The following is an 18,189-nucleotide window of genomic DNA, read 5'->3' as shown; positions in this document are numbered from 1 at the left end:
CGCAATAACCCCAGCTAGCTCCCTCAACACCCTGGGGTGGAGATCATCCGGACCCGCTGACTTGAATGCGTCCAGCCCCTCCAGAAGCTCTCTAACCCGGTCCTCCCCAACCTGAGGTCGGAAGGCAATCCCCTCGAGTCCGGCTTCTATCACAGCAGGGAAGTCCCGGTCCCTGCACAAGAAAACGGAGGTGAAGAATTGGTTAAAGAGGTCCGCTTTCTCCTCTGACGCAAATTAATGGGTTGGATCACTTTCCTTTTAGAAATTACCACATTTTATCAGGAAAAAACCTCAAAAATAGGAGGGTGGGCCTGAGTCAGTCTCCAGATACAGTTCCAACTTTCCCTTATTTTAGGAAAATTTACTTTTGGGTTTTGGTTCAGGCCCAAAACTATGAATTCTGCCTTCAAGCATGGATCTGACCTATGACCAAGCACCATCTCCAGTTGTAAAGGAATAGTTTTATAACCTGATTTGACAAGGAAATACAGATCCCTGTCAGCATTTTACTTTTTAGATCAGATGCTTTCCTTGCATGCCAGCATATAAATTATTGATGTGAACTTGGGAGGCCGCAGATCAGAGAGGCAGGAAAAGCCCATTGAATGGGTTGTCTTTACTCAGGAAAGACTTTTCTGGAATTGTCTTTCCAGAAGGACTCCTCATCTCTGCCTTTCTTCCTCTAGGATAAATGGGAAAAGCTGATCACACAGAAGAAGTCAGTGGAGCTTTTTGAACACGTCAGTTTGATGACTCTGGACAGCATCATGAAATGCGCCTTCAGTTGTCATAGCAACTGCCAGATCAACACGTTAGTACTGGGTCTTTTCAAAACCTGATGAAAACGTTCCCATTTCCCATGCCCATATTATCCTTGCTGATATGTTATCCAATTCTGACTTGTTCTGCAGTGACTTGGACTATTACATCAAAGCTGTGTATGACCTGACCTACCTGGTGTTCCATAGAATGAAGTTTTTCCTGCCTAAAAGCGATTTCCTCTACCAAATCAGTCCCCAGGGACGCCGCTTGCACAAGGCTTGTAAGCTAGCGCATCTCCATACAGGTATTTACTGTTGTCCTCCTTTCCATCTTCTCTTGAATGAAGGATGTCTCATCTGGTGCAATTCATCCTGGTGGAAAGGAAGGAGAATTAAGCTGGAGCCTGGGGCTGGGGTCAATTCAAGGGGGTCCTAGTATGATCCCCTCCTCCCAGGAGTCTTTGCCACAGACAACAGAAACACTAGCAGCTGCTATTTAAGTGAGGAGAGCGAGGGCAGGCAAGACTCCTCTCCCCAGACCCTTGCTTTCCATTGGTCAGCATAATTTCCAGCCTCTCTGGGTGCTTAAAGATCGTGCTGTGCTTCTGAGATTAACTGCTGTTCCACAGTGATCTTGTCTGTTGCAGTTTATGAATGGAAGCTTCTCCTCCTCCTCCTCCAATGAAAAAATAGTTTTTTAAGTCAGATAAAATACTAGGATTCAGATCTAGGCCAAATGCAACCCTGGTGGAACACCATTCCAGTTCAGTGGAGTCGCATCAAGGACAGAGCTGACCTTGGCAGCTGCTCTATTCCACCAATTTAGGCAAGTTGCTCAAACTCTCTGCAGCTCAGCTGGATCCTCATGAACGAGAGAGAGTAAACCATCAAAACATCTCAAAAGTTCTGCCAGCTCTATGGCAGGGATGGTACTTCAGCAGGGCAAATCTTATCTCCTACTCAGAGATATTATCTTCTGCTCAACAGCCTTATAGTTGAAGTAGGCATATGGATATTCACAGTAAGGGTGGTTAACCACTGGAACAAGTTACCTGAGAAGGAGGTGGATTCTTTATCTCAGTGTCTTGGGATGATATGCTTCAGTGAAACAGAAATGATTTGGGCTCAGGTACAGGGGGAACTGGGCCAAATTCAGTGGTTTCTGACTTGGGTAGAGAAGGTCTGACTAAATCATAACGGGCCCGTCCATCTTTAAACCCTAGGAATAGTCATCCTGAAATGAAAAGTATCATTTCAGCATGAGTGGTAGCCAGTGGTGATTACATTGGCAGACAAGGTTCTTTGGGTGAATCTGATCTCTTTTATTAGACCAACTTAAATAGTTGGAAAACAATTTTTAAGCAAGGTTTCAGGTGATTATATTGGGTCTCCAGATCTAAAAAGGACCAACTTTAATGTTAAACACCGCTACTTACTAGCTGGTGGCTTGTAAAGCTTCGCATCCTGTGGACTGGCACACTGGAAGGAGGGGAGAGCAGTTGGAGATAATGTATTAGTGTTAATTGATTAACGTACTGGATCAGAATCTGAGGCACACAACTAATTGCAACAGCTTGGCCTACACATGGATGGGTCACAGCTTTTTGTACTCTCTCTTATGCAGACAATGTAATAAGAGAGAGAAAGAAGATGCTCCAAGATGAGAGAGAACTTGAAAAGATCAAAAAGAAGAGACACTTGGATTTTCTTGACATTCTTCTCTGTGCCAAGGTGAGGATTCAAAAATACGTACATAAGCAGCCAAGAAGTATTCTTGTGTCTTACTCCATGTCAGCATCAACCAACTGCCTATTCTTGACAATAACTTCCTTATCCCTTACTACTTTCCTCCTCACATTGTCGGCCAATAGGTGGGTTGGAAGGGAAAGGAAGCAAAGCCGGAGGGGTGCATGTGACTTGCAGCATTCAGCAGATAAATTGCTTTGGGAAAAATGAATTTCTTCATCCCCACAAGTCTATTGTCATGGAACACATTAAGGGAACAGAGGCATCAAAGCACCAAAAAAAGAATGAGACTTTTTGGCACATCCCATGGAAAAATGGGGAGAGATTACGTTGACTGGTGTATGCAATATAAGGGGTGTACATCAGGATCTGGGGGAACACCTGTTCACCAGAACGCCCCAGGGGATGACAAGGTCCAATGGTCACAAACCCCTGCAAGACCATTTTAGACTGGACATAAGGAAAAACTTCTTTACTATCCGAGCCCCCAAGGCCTGGAATAGACTCCCCCCCAGAGGCGTGCAAGCACCTACTCTGGACTCTTTTAAGAAAGATTTGGGCACCTATTTTGCTGGGATCCTTTGACCCTAGTTGACTTCCTGCCCCTGAGGCAGGGGGCTGGACTCAATCTTCCAAGGTCCCTTCCAGCCCTAATGTCTATGAAAGCTATGAAATCAATTATTTAGCTCTTTATTTCTTGGTGATTGCATCCTTCCATTGGAAGATGTCTGCTAGAGACAGCTACCACTATGTTCTCAATGGAGTGGGGTCTCTTACAAAGGAGATGCACCCTCTGTATTCTCTCCCTCTGTCCCAGAACCTTCGCTTCCCTTCTCTCTCATTTTGTTTTTTCTTTTACCTTGTCATCTAACATGGAAGTAATCCTTGCTCAAAGTATACAGCTATTCTTGTTGTAGAAAAAAAGCATGGCGAGAACTTTTGTAGTGAGAAGAAGTTGGCACGTTAGTGTTCTTTGCAAGCTTTGCACCTGACATCTTAGTGAATCCAAGCTGGATCCAAGTAGGATCAAAGCTCAGCACCGATACTTGAGGGGGGTTGCCTGACTTAATTCCCGATGGACCTGACCTGACCTAACATAGACCAGGTTTTACTCCTTTACTGTCATTGCTGCTTGAACATAAATGAAATAGGAAAATCAGGCCTGTTAACTTCACTAATGAATTTTTCACTCCAGAAAAGAGCATGCAAATTTTCAGTGTTTTGGAATGACTCATCTTCCTTCTCTCTCAGGATGAAAACGGAGTTGGATTATCTGATGAGGACCTACGTGCCGAGGTGGACACGTTCATGTTTGAGGGTCATGATACCACGGCCAGTGGGATCTCCTGGGTGTTATACTGCATGGCTCTGTACCCAGAGCACCAGCAGAGATGCAGGGAAGAGATCCAGGAGATTCTGGGAGGCCGGGACACAGTTCAGTGGTAAGATCCAGCTCATTGTTCTACTAATGAGCAACTTAAGGTAAATTTTGTCTAAGAAGGAAAAATCATGACTATTTCATAGCTTCTTCATTTAGAGAAAAAAAACACTCATGAGTAACAAGGAGATTGAGAGTCAGATCCAAACAAACTTTGGGTTAAAGGCTCTTCATCACAGAAATGTTACATTTTTCTCTCATTAAAATGCAGCTGCTTTGTTGGGATAGAAAGCTTAAACCTCTTGAAGTCACTGAAGTTGCCATCAAGATACAAGGCAGCATTTGGCCTATAGAGTTTGATATATAAATGGGGGAAAGAAAAGAATCCAAAACAGTCTCTTGCAAAATTTAATCCCCAATAGCCAGAGCTGGCATTTTTAAACGTTCATTCAAGCACTTTAAAACACATCCTGGTGAAGCATTTGGTTATTTTTTTATTCACATTGTGATAGAGCCTAAAAACCCTAGTCATAGACCAGGGGTCATTGTGTTGTGTTGTAGAAACACAAAAAAAGCATGGCTTAAGTGCAGTTAGGAGAGCAAATGCATAGAGAGATGAAGGGTTTGTCTACACTGCTACATGAAGGCCTCTCCTAGACCTGACCACTAGCTTAAGTCTATCAACCATCGACATTAAAAACCTTTATGCTGAAGGCAAACTTCCTCTTAGCCTGTCTCTCCTATGCAGCATATTCAGACATCCCCAGAGATAAAACCTGAGAACACAGGAAGTCTACCAGCACCTGAATTCCTGCTCTTGGATATCCTGCTTCCTGTCTTGACTGTCAGTCATGAGAGTAAAGCAGAGAAGTAACTCGTGTGAGGATGGATTCCTAGAAAAACTTGTGTTTGGGATTCTGTCACAGCAAAATAATATAGATTGGGAGTAGGGCACATGTCTGGAGATAAGGTTGAGCCTAAATAGCACTATAACTGTAAGCAATGTCCAGTTCTGGCAGGACATCCGTACCAGAAGTCATTATGGACCTCATAATTAATAACTCAGCATTAAGCTTTGGTTCCAAGATCACTTTCTCCATCTTTAAATGATAAAAATGTAGTATGACTGGCTGAGGCCAGATGCTTCTGGCTGGTATTTTTGTCATGGAAGGTGCTGCCCCATTTGCAGTTTCTACCTGTGGTTGCTTTCAGGGAGGACCTTGGTAAGATGACTTACACCACTATGTGCATCAAGGAGATCCTGCGCTTGTACCCACCAGTCCCTAGGGTGTCCCGACAGCTCAGCAAACCCATCACATTTAACGATGGCCGGAGCTTACCAGAAGGTTTGTCTACTCATTTTGCACTCAGGAGTATAACTATCTTGCACCACCACGCTTAACACCCCCATGGAAATGATCCTTTGCCCTTGAACACATCTCGTTCCAAAGAGATGGCATAGGGCTGCTATGCAATTGAAGGGGAAGAGCTCATCGAGCAGCTTGTGGTGCTCAAGGGTCTCATTATGCATCCATTATCATTTACAATGTGACTCTTGGACTGGGTGAGGGAGAGCGCCCTTGATCCACCACCGATAGTTGCCACAGGTTCTCTCAGATTCAGTGCTACCCAACTGGTGGCCCATGGGCTTCATGTGTGGCTCACCTGGGTGTGGCCTCCACTGGTACAGCCATGTAGGTCAACATAGTGCTGGGAGGGTGAGGGAATGTGGCCCATACAGTGTGGTGGGGGGACAAGGCCAGCATGGTGCTGTGGATGTACACAGCCCCTGCAATGTGTGTTTGCCAGGCCTGGGGCCTCAGGCCACTCAGAAGTTGGACATCCCTAGAGTAGATCGCAGCTCTTTGTTTCCCTTTGGCTAGTGTCTGATTAACTCTCCCTGGTTGTCTCCTGCCCACTCAACAGTGAGGGAGAGAAGCCAACTTCCTTTCTTCCACCAACTCCACTAGTAAAAGTTTTGCCTGGGGCAGATGAGTTTCTTCGCTTTCTTTGCATCTGCTCCCCCAGGCTCCAAGTGCAGTCCTTCCCAATGCTCAGGTGCTTTTATCCAACCTCTTAACCATTCCTCTATGGAAAGAGAGGCTCAGACCTCTGCAAAAATCACCTGCTCATGGATTATACTGTATTGCGTTGTCAAGCATGCACTTGGAACAAAGGCCTTGATTCAAAGCCCATGAGACGGCAACAGGCTTCTTCCTGTGAACTTCAACACAATTTGGATCAGTTTGGTAGGGACCAACCCCCACACAATGATTGGCTGCTAGGTGTGAACGTAAAAGCTCAGATGCAACAAATAACGACAATGATGTCACAAATTGCCTCCCCCTGTGTTCTAGGGCAGAATACACAAGTGCACAATTGTGCAAATCAAGGAAAATCTGGCTCCAAAATTGTAACAATCATCAGGAAGGTCACAAGCATTGACCCCCTCTCTCCCTGTGGCTGCTGTGGTTCCTCATGCTCACTCACCAATTAAGTGATGCATTAACATACCCAAATGACTTTGAAGCTGAACATACGCACACAGCTAATGGGGAGTTTCACCAGTTCCAACAAGTCTTCCATCACCATTCCCCTTGGCCATTTCACTAGTGATGCACAACTCAGAACTGAATCCAGTTCAAATGTATTTGTTTTAAAAAAACTTGCATTTTTTCTTCATCTGCCCCATCCTGCAAGTGAAAAGTATTAAAACACCTCTGTTGCTTCCTGAGCTACCACATGAAGCAGCAATGCAAAGCTTGTAGGCTTTCATGGACTCAAAAAAAAAAGAGTAGGGCTGGAAGGGAGGTCATCTAGTCTAAGTCCCTGCTCAAGGCAAGGCCATCCTTGACTCAACCACCCCAGCCAAGTTTTTTTCTAGCCTGCTCTTAAAAACATCCAAGGATAGAGATTCTACAGCCTCTCTCAAAAGTCTCTTCCAATGCTTAACCAGCTTCATAATGAGAAATTTCTTCCCCTCACATCTTCAGGAAGTAAAAGCTAGCGAGCCAGAACGATACACCAGTGCCAGGTATAGAGTTTACTAAGCCATTATTACGTGGTCCTGTATAATACCATTTTGCTCCATGATCTCCCAAGCCTCTTTCTTGCAGGATCAGTGGTTTCAGTGAGCATTTATGCCCTCCATAGGAACCGGAGCGTGTGGAAAGATCCAGAGGTACTTTGGCTTTTACAAAAGTAAGGGAAAGCTGATCCAACTGTTTAGACAAAAAACTGTGTTTCAGGATAGCTGGGAACCAGCTTTGACACCTTCTTCCTTCAAAATACTTCTTACCAAAAATCATTGGGACTTAAACAGGGGTGCGTTTGCATCAGACTCAAAATGGTATCTGTGCAGAACAAGATTCATTGCAACTTTAAAGGATGATCTGGCCCTAACGATTCTGTATCTTGCACAGTGAAAGATGAGGATGTTTAAAATGGGTTGCACTGGCCATCTCCTCCTGTTTGATTGGCAATGTGGGTGGGATTCATGAGAGAGGGACAGTTCAAGTAGTTTTCTAGACCCAACGAAAGGGTACTTTGGAGAAAGGGAGGCAGCACGGGAAAGAGAAAGCTGCAAAAGGAAACTCTGGGAAACAGCACTTTCCTTCTGCAAGATTTAGCTCACTTCTCTAGTTAGCGCATCCCAGCTCTCCTTTTGAGCATGGCTAACCAATCACTCAAAGGAGATCACAGCCACTTACCATTGTGCTGTCCTAGAAGACTTGCCATGTTGGGGGCCCCTGTATCAGATGCCCATGTAACTCCTGCCAGAATTAGACCCTGCATCTGGCTGTGAACAGGTATCTTCTGCACAAGCTCGGTGGGGAAATGTTGTGGCTTGCACCCTTCGTAAATCTAGAAACCTAGTGCATTTCTTGCTGGAGCCAAGCCAAGCCAAGCCAAGCCATGCTTTATTTGATGATTGCAAACCTTAAAAAAACCTCTCTCCTTGCAGGTGTTTGATCCCATGAGGTTTTCACCGGAGAACACCTCCCAGCGGCATTCGTATGCTTTCCTGCCCTTTGCAGCTGGAGCCAGGTGGGGAAGAGTTCAGGGACACCCTGAAGGGTTGGGATCCCTTCATTTCTGTCTTGTGCAGGGTGGGGAAACCTCTCCCTTAGCCATCAGGATTCTCATGGTGCTTTTCACAAGAGGGGAGCTGTCGCCTTAAATTCCAGCTGGACTAGTTGTATTGGTTTCCCTGAAGTTTTCTTCAGAGAGAAGCACCTCATCTTCATAGATTTCATTGACATTAGGGTTGGAAGGGACCTCAGAAGCTCAGAGTCCAGCCCCTGGCCCCAGGGGCAGGAAGTTAGCTAGGGTCAAAGGATCCCAGCAAGATAGGCACTATATAGGAACGGCTGCCATATTTCTCTCCAGAGGTGGCTGCCCTTCAGTAATGAAAGAAGTGCTTCCTATAAGACAAGCAAATCGTGCTGTGTATAAAGTCCCTCATTGGTAAAGAGGCTCCTCATGACAGGCACTATGCATGTAGCACAAGAATGAATCCCTGCACACACTGTTCCCCTGAGGCAGCACAACCTGTTGACAAAGCATATCAAATGTCAGGGGATCTTTGGGGAGGATGGTGCTCCCCCAAAAGCAAGACCTCAGCTCAGGCTCATCAGCTTTCTCCTGCCTCTCCCCAGGAACTGCATCGGGCAGCAGTTTGCCATGAACGAGATGAAAGTGGCTCTCGCCCTGACCCTGCTGCGCTTTGAGCTCTCCCCCAACCCGGCCAAGCCCCCCAAGCCAATGCCACAGCTCATCCTCAAGTCCCAGAATGGGATACACCTGCTCTTCAGGAAACTTCCTTGATACCATGGAAAGCAGGGAGCATCACAGGGGCTTCTGCAACATCCATTTGTTACCAAGGGAGTGCAAGCAATCTGCTTGCTTAGACGCATACCCCTGTTCAACCAGCCCTGGCTATAATTTCTCTTTGACTACTCAGTGCCAGTTTTCTCTGTCACCTCCCCAGAGATTGGGGGAAGCAGGTCTCAGGGGACGAGAACGCACATTCTGACCATGGCAATAAAAAAAAAAGGCACAGACTCACCACTTCCTGACTAAGAAACTTCTTGCTTATCAGTGCAAGCAAATGCGGTCTTATACCCCAACTTGCATGCAAGTGAGGGCAGCAACTTCAGGTTCCTGCAGCCCCATGCTGCACAAGCAGATCATCACACACCTGTTCTCCAACACAAACTGTAGAGGGAAGAATTGCAGTGGACTAACTCTTTTTCCATAGGACTTAAGTGAGCCTTTGATGCCCAACCCCTGATAACCAATGGGTTAACTCAGGGCTGCCCAACTGGCAGCCTGTAAGCCACATGGGACTTGTGAAGGGTTCATTTGTAGTCCCCCAGGTCCCACCTGGGTACTGCTCCCTTCACTTCCAAAAAGTTGCCACTACCAGGATGGCCAGGCTCTCCATCCCTCCTCCAGATGTTGCTTTCTGCTTTCCACCATCCTCTGACGTTAGCTTGGGTTTATCTGGGTTAAAGCTCGAGTAGGCAGCCTTGTCCACTCTGGGGTTTTAGCCATCAGTCTCTGCACCAGTACAAACCTCTTGCGCTGCCGTGACTGAGTGCTGTAGTGAAGCTGCATTTGTATTTAACCCAGCAATTCTGAGGCAGGGTATTAAGAGATCCTTTGAAAAAGTGTTGCGAGGTGCCATGCAATATAAGCACACTGTTAGGTATGCGAACACCTACACCACTCACAAGATAAGCCCACAAGTTTCAAATACAAGTCCAGACCACCAAAACCGTTCAGATCTATTGTGGGCCGAGTTCTATGCTCTATTGTTTTGCCATAATCAAAAATGAGTGAAAGCAAAGGGATGGTGTTAAATGGGTCGAACAGGGGGGCCTTGAACCTATAAAGGTTGAGCCACTGATCTAACCCACTATGTATTTGAGCACGGTAGCACATGGGTTCAGGTGCACTGGTATCTTATTCCCCAGACAATATGTTTAACCGAGATATGAATTCCACCCCAAAAACCCACTCCCACCCCTGATCAGGGATAAACCCTGAAGCATCCCATTCAAGGAGAGACCTCCTTTTCAGTTAGGTGAAATCTTTACCGCTTTGGGCAGCTCTGGTATTTTTCTTCATCATCTTAAAGCAAAAGCAGCAGGGGTGGGGTGGGGGGAGATCTCAGATCCGAATCTATACATTGAGAATAATTAGATCCAGCCATCAGTCATGTATATGTTGATACTATATAGCACGGGCAAGAGCCATGCATATGTTTTCTTCGTGAACAAAGGCCATAGGAACACCCAAATATGAAGTCTATTCATGGTCCAAAATGCAGCATCAGCAAAGACAAGGACCAGCATCATTAAAGCAATACGGCTTGTGTGCGTTTGTAGACACCAGACAGCCAAATTCTGCCTGGATCTAGAGTTTTGTGTGGTTTCATTCAAATGTAGGGCATACACTGGGATATCATTAACTCATTTATAATAGAATATGTGCCACTCCCAATAAATGCATAGTTTGCCTAAATGCAGAAGGTAGTGCCAGTCTATGTACTGCTTACATTACGACAAACATGGGGTTCAGTGTAGTTTCACTTAAAAGCAATTGGATAAGTGCATAAGTGTATCACACGAGGCCAGATACTATTTTTGCATATTGTTCACAATAGCGTAAGCAAGGAAGTACTCCTATAGCGTGCAGTGTATCCCAGATTCGTATGCAGCCATGGAAATATACTTAGTTACTCTCCCTTTGGCAGATCTTCTGCAAAATATGTTCCTGTCCTTTCCAGCAGTTTCGCAGATGCTTACAAGCCAGCAAGTGGGGGTCCAGACATGTCTGAACTTGGAGAAAAAGTTCAGATCTATTTACATTTCTGGATTCAAACCCTCTCTCCAGGCAGAGATGTCACAAGTTGAATATAGAATAAAACACAGCCAGCACTTAGAAAATAGTAGCTTGTACAAGGAAGCAGTGAAGTGTTTTTTATGGATCAAAAAGTACCGAGAGCTGCTAAAAAAATTCATTACATTAGTTAGTATAAAAAAAAAAAAAAAGCTACGGTGGAATCACTTCAACCAATAAACCGACTACAGCTATTTCTGGGTAAAGGGCCATTGATGGTTAAACAGCCCACAGCAATAGCAGCACCATACAACAGTCTACATCAGTGGTGAAGGAATGCCTCCTGATGCCCTGCAGACAATAATTTTCTCTAGACAAATGGGACTGGCCAAACTGGAAGTACATGGAAAGCTACTCAGGGTAAAATTCCCAAAGCCCTAAGAAAAATGCCTGGAGAGACTGAATTTGGAGAAATAGGTTGGGCTGGGGGGCAGATCTAGGGGGTGCACTAGTACAGCTGTACCCTCCTTTGATTTCTGCTCCACCCCAAGTTTAAAACCAACTGTCCAGCAGTGGCAGCTGCATCTCTATTCAGGCAGTGCTGAGGGAGTCACTTGACTCATTATAAATCTACCAGATGCTTTCTAAACTCCTCACTCCACAGGTGTTAATGCTCCTCTCACCTTTTTAATGGACTTGATATCTGAAGAATCAAGCTACCCTTTTGTCTGCAATGGTGCTGTCTCTTAGCTGTTCCTGGTAAGGTAGCTCCTCTGTCACAGCCGTGCAGATAGTTTAACTCATATTCCAATGAAGGTCTATTCGTTTTGGCTTTAAATTGAATAATGCCACCCTAGACCCTTGGCATATTAGCAAAGCTTCTAGTTTTGCTACCTGGAGAAAGATAGGTGCCATATTATATGGGATGATGCGCCCATCTGTACTCCCCTTCTCAAACTCCTAGAGAGGCCAATGATTGTGGGGGGGATCTTCTACTTTCTCAGCAAAGAAATATCACTTCTGCCAGTACAGCACTCCTGACTGATGCAGACTGAGGGGATAAGAAGCACTCAATCCTCCACAACAATATTGTAATCTGAGGTTTCAACAGAGTTTCTGCAAAAGAAAGGATTTGGGGTCATGCCTGACCAACCCAATTGCCTTCGATGATGAGATGACTGGCTCTGTGGATGTGGGGAGACTAGTATACCTTGATTTTAGCAAGGCTTTTGATACCATCTCCCACCACATTCTCCCAAGCAAGCTTAGGAAGTGCAAGTTGGATGAATAGACTGTAAACTGGATAGAAAACTGGCTGGAGCATCAGTCAGAGTAGTAATCAATGGCTCAATGCCTAGTCAGCATCTGGAATCAAGTGCAGTACCCCAGGGGTCAGCCCTGGGGCCGGTTTTGTTCAATGTCTTCATCAACGACCTGGAAGATAGGATGAAGTTCACCCTCAACAAGTCTGCAGATGACACCAAGCTGGAAGCAGTAGTGGATACGCTGGAGGGGAGGGCTAGGATTCAGCGACCAATTTAAGGACTGGGCCAAAAGAAATCTCATGAGGTTCAACCAGGACAAGCGCAAAGTCCTGCACTTAAGCAGGAACAATCCCATGCATCGGGACAAGCTGGGGGCCAACTGGCTGGGCAGCAGCTCTTCAGAAAAGGACCTGGGGGTGACAGGGGACAAGAAGCTGGATATGAGCCAGCAGTGTGCCTCTGTTGCCAGGAAGGCAAATGGCATCCTGGGCTGCATTGGTAGGTCAAGGGAAGTGATTATTTCTCTCTATTCAGCACCGGTGAGGCCACATCTGGAGTCCTAGGTCCAGTTTTGGGCCCCCCTCTACAAAAAGGATGTGGATACGTTGGAGAGAGTCCAGCAGAGGAGAACAAAAATGGTTTGGGGGGGGGTGGGGGCTGCAGGACATGACTGGTAAGGAGAGGCTGAGGGAGCTGGGATGATTTAGTCTAGAGAAGAGGAGACTTAATATCCACCTTCAACTGCCTGAAGAGGGGTTTGAAAGAGGGTGGAGCTGTTCTCCGTGGGGGCAGATGACAGGACAAGGAGCAATGGGCTCCAGTTGCAGCAAGGGAGGTTTAGGTTAGATATTAGGAAAAACTTTCATTAAGAGGGTGGTGAAGCACTGGAACAGGCTACCCAGAGCAGTGGTGGACTCTCCACCCTTGGAGGTTTTGAAGACCTGGGAAGACAAAGCCTTGGCTGGGATGATGTAATTGGGGCTGGTCCTGCTTGGAGCAGGAGGTTGGACTAGATGTGACCGCCTGAGCTTCCTTCCCACCCTTCATCGTCTAGGACTATGGATGTGCGTGGCAAGCTGAATCAGGGCACCAGGTGGCAGCAGAGTGATTCCCAAAATATTATTGAACAGACTCAACTGAAAAGCTTTGGCCTGCAGGGAAGGCAGGTACAGCTAAATCCATTTGAATTTTGCCATGCATGACTTCTGGCCATGTCAGAGCCCTCCCTTGCGTTTGCCCAAGTCAGTTATAGACTTGAGAGATCCAGATTTCAATGGTTTAAACCCTCCTGCCAAGGCTAAGTTTTAATCTCAAGCATTTCACCAAGGGTCAGTTTTAAAACAACTCTCTCTTTGCAAAGTTTTATTTAAGAAATCCCACGGAACGAAGGGGAAGAATCGATACCCAGTGGGTGACATGATGGGCTGGGGACTAAGGTTGTACATGGCTCAGAGAAGAAGCAGAGTGATTTGGAAGAATGAATCAACTCATGTTTGCAGTCCAATTGGGAAAATGAAGCACGAGGTTCACCTGTGCATGGCACCAGAGCTATGCACTGCTTTTGTGTAGTTGTTCTTTGTCTTGCAGCAATGCCCAGGCATGGGACCAGGCCCCCTCTTGCTAGATGCTGATTTAGGAATGAATCCTACTCAAGCACCATCAGCTGCAGTCTCCCCCCCACCCCCAGCTCTGGTGCTCAGTTCTGTTATTTGGGGTTAGCAGGATGAATGCGGTCCCCTGGCAGATCTCTGTTAGAAAACAAATCTGCACTTGCAGCAGGGGCACCTGGTTTCAGAGAGGCACCAGCTAAAAGGATCACGTTCACTGGCTGCAGAGTAGACTAGGTCACCCAGGCTCTTCATCATTTGGGCTTTGGATGCTCCAGGTTTCACAACATACAGCATCTCTACCTGCTCCTCTTCAGCCTGGCTCCTTGTTGCTGCTTCCCACGTCCGTGTGTCCTGGATTCCCTGGCTACAGACTCCTGGTACCGCCTGCACTAGATGTGCATATTGCTCGCTATGACCAATTCATACTTTCTGACCCCCTCTTGCAGTCTCAGCCCTTGGCCTGGATCCTCCTCCGAGTACTCGTTTATCCCTGTACACCTCCAGGAGCGCACCATCTCTCCACCAAGACTTCTAAAGGTCAGAAGCAGCCCTGATCTTGATGGGGGTGCGTTGTCTCTTATGGAAGCCCTCAACCATATCTCACATAGACCATCAAAAAGCCACTGGCACTCAACGCTCAGTGTGGGCTGGGTAATTCATCGGGAGGTGAAAGGTGCTGTATCCCTTTAATCAGTCCTTCTTGATGGATTACAAAAATGGTTTACAAACGTGGCCTATTTCAACAGCATTCCTGCTTCCATGTGAATACGAGTGCACCAGGTAACCAGTTCCTAGCAGTGCTAGTGTAAGTCTCGTACTACTTGGCCTCTTTCCCCAGTGCTCCAGCTCCCGGAGTCAGGCAATTAACAAAACCTTCTCTACAAAACACTCTCTCTCATTTTAAGTAAAGTTTCTAGCTGCTTTGTTTGTAGAGCGAATAAACATTATGTTCAAGCTGTAAAGGCTCAGAAAACAGAGGAGGAATAACTGAACCACCCCCCCCTTACTTTATTAAGAATTTAGGAGATTGTTTTTTTTAGGTAGTCTCCTGATTTTTTAATGCTGTTTTAGCAATATTGCACATCCTCATGTGTCCATTGAAAGCTCCCATCTATTGGATGCTGTAGCAATGATCTCATTGTGCCCTTGCAAAAATGGATCCATGAAGCTCTCAGAGCATCCCAAGAAGATACAGGTATTGAAAGTATTGGATTGTATTTGCCATCCACCCAGGGAAAAAACAGACACAGGAAAGTCAGCTATAGGACTTGGGTGCGCAGCTAGTGCTGCGGTGGAAGAGATGGGACAAAGCCCAGCAGGCTGTGTTTCTGGTCCTTTGCCCTGTCGCTAATAGTTTGCCCTTATGTTGCAGCTTAGTTTTTAAAACACTTCCAGGACATTCATAGTCACTGAATGAACGCATGCTCTTGTAACACCCCTGCAGGATGAGCAGGGTTAAGTATTCTTTGTATGCTCTTGCATAACTTCATCATAAAAGGTGGGTAAACTGAGGCATGGAGAGGATCAATAAGCCATTCTTACTTCAAGTCACAGGCCTTTCAGAACAAGTAGATCTACCTAGAGCACGCTGGCCTCTTCGAAGATGTCTGGTCTCCTGGGATCTAACTGGCACATACAATTCCTTATTTTTCTCCACTCAAAGAGGTTCAGGATAGATTTTGTTCCTCCTCATAAGGGTTCAAGTTCAAATTTCAAGGCCATCAGGGAAAATCTAGAATCATTGCCTTAAAGTCAACAGATTTAGTTTGGTTTCAGACACTAAATGCTTCTCTCCCTGTATGTAGCTCCAGCATTGCCAAGCCTATAAGCCAAGGGAAAACATCTCCAAGCATTTATTGCTTTCGATTTGAGATCACAGGAAGGAAAAGCAATATCTTCAGTCAATGCAAGGCTCCCTCTCAGTGGTTAATAGTAAGCTTCCCTCCTATTGTGCTGCTTTGCCATTCATTGACCTTCTTACACATACATGCTTCTGATTGGTTGGGTGTTTCCAACAGGCTTGCTCTTCAACTTGGCCACTGCCTTCATGGGACATCCAAGGTGTCCATTCATGATCTATGCACTATTCCACCGTCTTCTGTCTTGCACATGAGACTTCATCATCCAATCAAGGAACAAGAACACCACCATACGATACTGGTGGCTAATTATCCATCTGGAATAGCCTTGGCTTAAGCCAAACTGAGCAGCCAGAGAGCAACAACTCATGGGGCGCAAATGTTTTGCCCAAGTTGTTTGGTGAAGGGTGACAAAATGGCCAATAAATGAAGTCTGGCCCAGTGTGATGGATAGAAGGATAGGCCTGAGTCACAAATGCTAGATGCAGAAAACCATTGGATGAAGTGCTATGGCCTGTGACATATCGAAGTTCAGACTAGATGGTCCCTTAAATCTATGGGTATGGATCTGAATTTCTTCAATAGGCATCTTGATTCATCTCAATTTTTTACCAAAATATATGCAATCCAGGTCAAGGATCAGTTTCTTTAATATTGATACTGAACAATGAGGTTAAGATCCCACCTCTCTGTTACCCAGGTCACTACCTCCAATCTGCTTCTTTGAAGCCCCTTAGGTCTATGCTGGGAGCTGGCTCAGTTCAAGAGGGAAAAGCACCAGCTACTAGTAATCTGTCACCCATATTATTAACTGCATGCCCTGGGTCTCTTTTCCCAGTTGCCTATCCCAAGTACAGGCCAAGCCTTTCTGGAACCCAGAGCAAAGCCAGCTGCACTGTGATCGTTTACAGGGTGTATTCACAAAGTGCCCAGATTGAGAGACCTCAGGAGAAGGCAAAAGACATCCCCGCTAAACAAGGGGAGGAATTAGTGATATATCAGTTAGAGACAGTAGCTGAAGATCCTTTTGAATTACAGAGGGAAGTTAAATACAAATCTCTACTTAAGGGATAGGTCTTTTGACTCCAGTTAGTGGTTAGTAGAGAGGGTTTCTTGCTGTCCAAACCACTTATACAAGTGCCAGCTCTTGCTCAGAGATTACCTAGGACAGTGGTTTTCAACCTGTGGTCCACAGACCCCTGGGGGTCCACAGACTATGTCTAAGGAGTCGACAAAACATAACAATGATCAATCAAAAGTACATGAATACCCACACTTACAATTCAAAAGAGGCCCAGCACCTACATTCAAAATTTTTGGGGGGTCCACTAATGAAAAAAAAAAAATGTTGAAAGCCACTGGCTTAGGGAGTCCAGCTGGAGAAGTATCGCCCAAAGAAAATGAAGTTTATGGGCCCAAATCTCAGCTGAAGATCTGGCTCCTTTTGACAAGACTCATATTTGCAATAGGGAAACTCACCATCAGACTCACCTGTAACCATGTGAGTTACTCAGTGAAAACCTCTTCCAGCTCCCATTTATTTGGGGAGGTTTTCCTCTTGCCTGGATATCAGTTTCCCGCATTTGTTGCATCTGATGAAGTGGGAGTCAACCCACGAAAGCTTGTGCTATCTATATAAAATCGAGAGAGAGAGAGAAGCAAGAACCTTGCCTACCTATGTCCTTAGATCAACATGGCTACAACTAAAAACCCAGCATATATTTCTATTTTTTTTTTTATAGATAATATATGGTATGTGTGTATGTGCGCACATACACACACTTTGGTTAATCTATAAGGTGCAAATCAATCCTCATTTCATAACCTAGCTGGTTCTTTTAAAAGTTTAAGATCATGAGCTGCTTGTATTTACAAATTAAGATTAGAACAGAGAATCATTCCCCCAAGTACTTCCTTAAATGTGCAGGGCAAGGTGGCACCTTGGAGACTAACTGGGAAAAGATATGCAATGAAAGTGTTGTCATCAGTGTACTAAAGCAGGGAACTGGGTGGATTCTAGTCCTGAGGCACTATATAAGTGTGCATATTTTCCTGCATCTCTAAATTGTCTGTAAAATGGCCAGTACTGATTTACTTCACAGCAGCATGATGAAGCTAGCAGTTGTAAAGTGCTATGAGATTGTGAAATGCCAAGGGCTGTGTTTCAGAGTCCTCTCAAATCTGTGCGACAGACTCGTAGAGCTCACGTTGCCCATGCTTCCTTTCATCACGCCAACCCAGAGTTTTCAGCCAAAAGGATCGTGCAGGAAAAAAAAAGGAGAAATGCAAAGTTGATCAGAAAGCTTTTTTCTTTTTGGCAGAAAAAAACCTCCATTTCTGACTAAATTGGGGAATTTTCCTAGCCAGCTCCGGTAACATAAATACATAATCATGTTACTGCTGATGAGGCCTGACTTGAGTATGGTTTCAAACACCAATTGGAGGCTGCAGGAAAAGGCCCCGAAAAGAGAAAAAGCTTTCCTGGATTTGAAGGTCATCTCCCTGTATCCAGACCAGCCAGTCACTCCTGGGGGACACGAACACATTAATAGGAATTGAACATATGGTGTGGTCAGAGGCTTAATACAGGGATAAGGGTGAATTTTTGTGGTTGGTATTACACACACACACACACTCAGAATAGACAGTAGCATAGCTGTATGAGTGCCCCCCCTGTGGCCAAGCAGGGCAGGAGGAGCCCTCCCCTTCCCCCCGCCCATGTCC

General features: G+C 45.5%; 1 protein-coding gene and 1 long non-coding RNA gene across 3 annotated transcripts in view; one reads left to right on the top strand and one right to left on the bottom strand.

Annotated features, from left to right (window-relative positions):
- The window catches only part of LOC109286684, a 1,998-nt gene extending 1,275 nt beyond the window's left edge, over nucleotides 1-723 (bottom strand). Inside the window, exon 1 of the long non-coding RNA XR_002094649.1 lies at nucleotides 230-723. This is a non-coding gene — a long non-coding RNA (uncharacterized LOC109286684). The remainder of the gene's footprint in view (nucleotides 1-229) is intronic.
- Nucleotides 1-8,948, top strand: part of LOC109286683 (cytochrome P450 4B1-like) — a 15,195-nt gene extending 6,247 nt beyond the window's left edge. Inside the window, exons 5-12 of one of the 2 annotated variants that reach the window (XM_019501351.1) lie at nucleotides 687-811; nucleotides 912-1,066; nucleotides 2,386-2,492; nucleotides 3,759-3,949; nucleotides 5,098-5,231; nucleotides 7,002-7,066; nucleotides 7,850-7,962; nucleotides 8,544-8,948. In XM_019501351.1, coding sequence (XP_019356896.1) covers nucleotides 687-811; nucleotides 912-1,066; nucleotides 2,386-2,492; nucleotides 3,759-3,949; nucleotides 5,098-5,231; nucleotides 7,002-7,066; nucleotides 7,850-7,962; nucleotides 8,544-8,712 — 1,059 coding nt within the window. In that variant the 3' untranslated portion in view covers nucleotides 8,713-8,948. The remainder of the gene's footprint in view (nucleotides 1-686; nucleotides 812-911; nucleotides 1,067-2,385; nucleotides 2,493-3,758; nucleotides 3,950-5,097; nucleotides 5,232-7,001; nucleotides 7,067-7,849; nucleotides 7,963-8,543) is intronic. The other variant, XM_019501353.1, reaches the window with a different exon arrangement.
- The last annotated feature ends 9,241 nt before the right edge of the window (nucleotides 8,949-18,189 follow it).

This window comes from Gavialis gangeticus, unplaced genomic scaffold, assembly GCF_001723915.1.
Source record: "Gavialis gangeticus isolate Ggan-Ray unplaced genomic scaffold, GavGan_comp1, whole genome shotgun sequence".
In the NCBI taxonomy this organism is placed as follows: Eukaryota; Metazoa; Chordata; order Crocodylia; family Gavialidae; genus Gavialis; species Gavialis gangeticus.
This window is presented reverse-complemented; position numbering and strand designations above follow the sequence as displayed.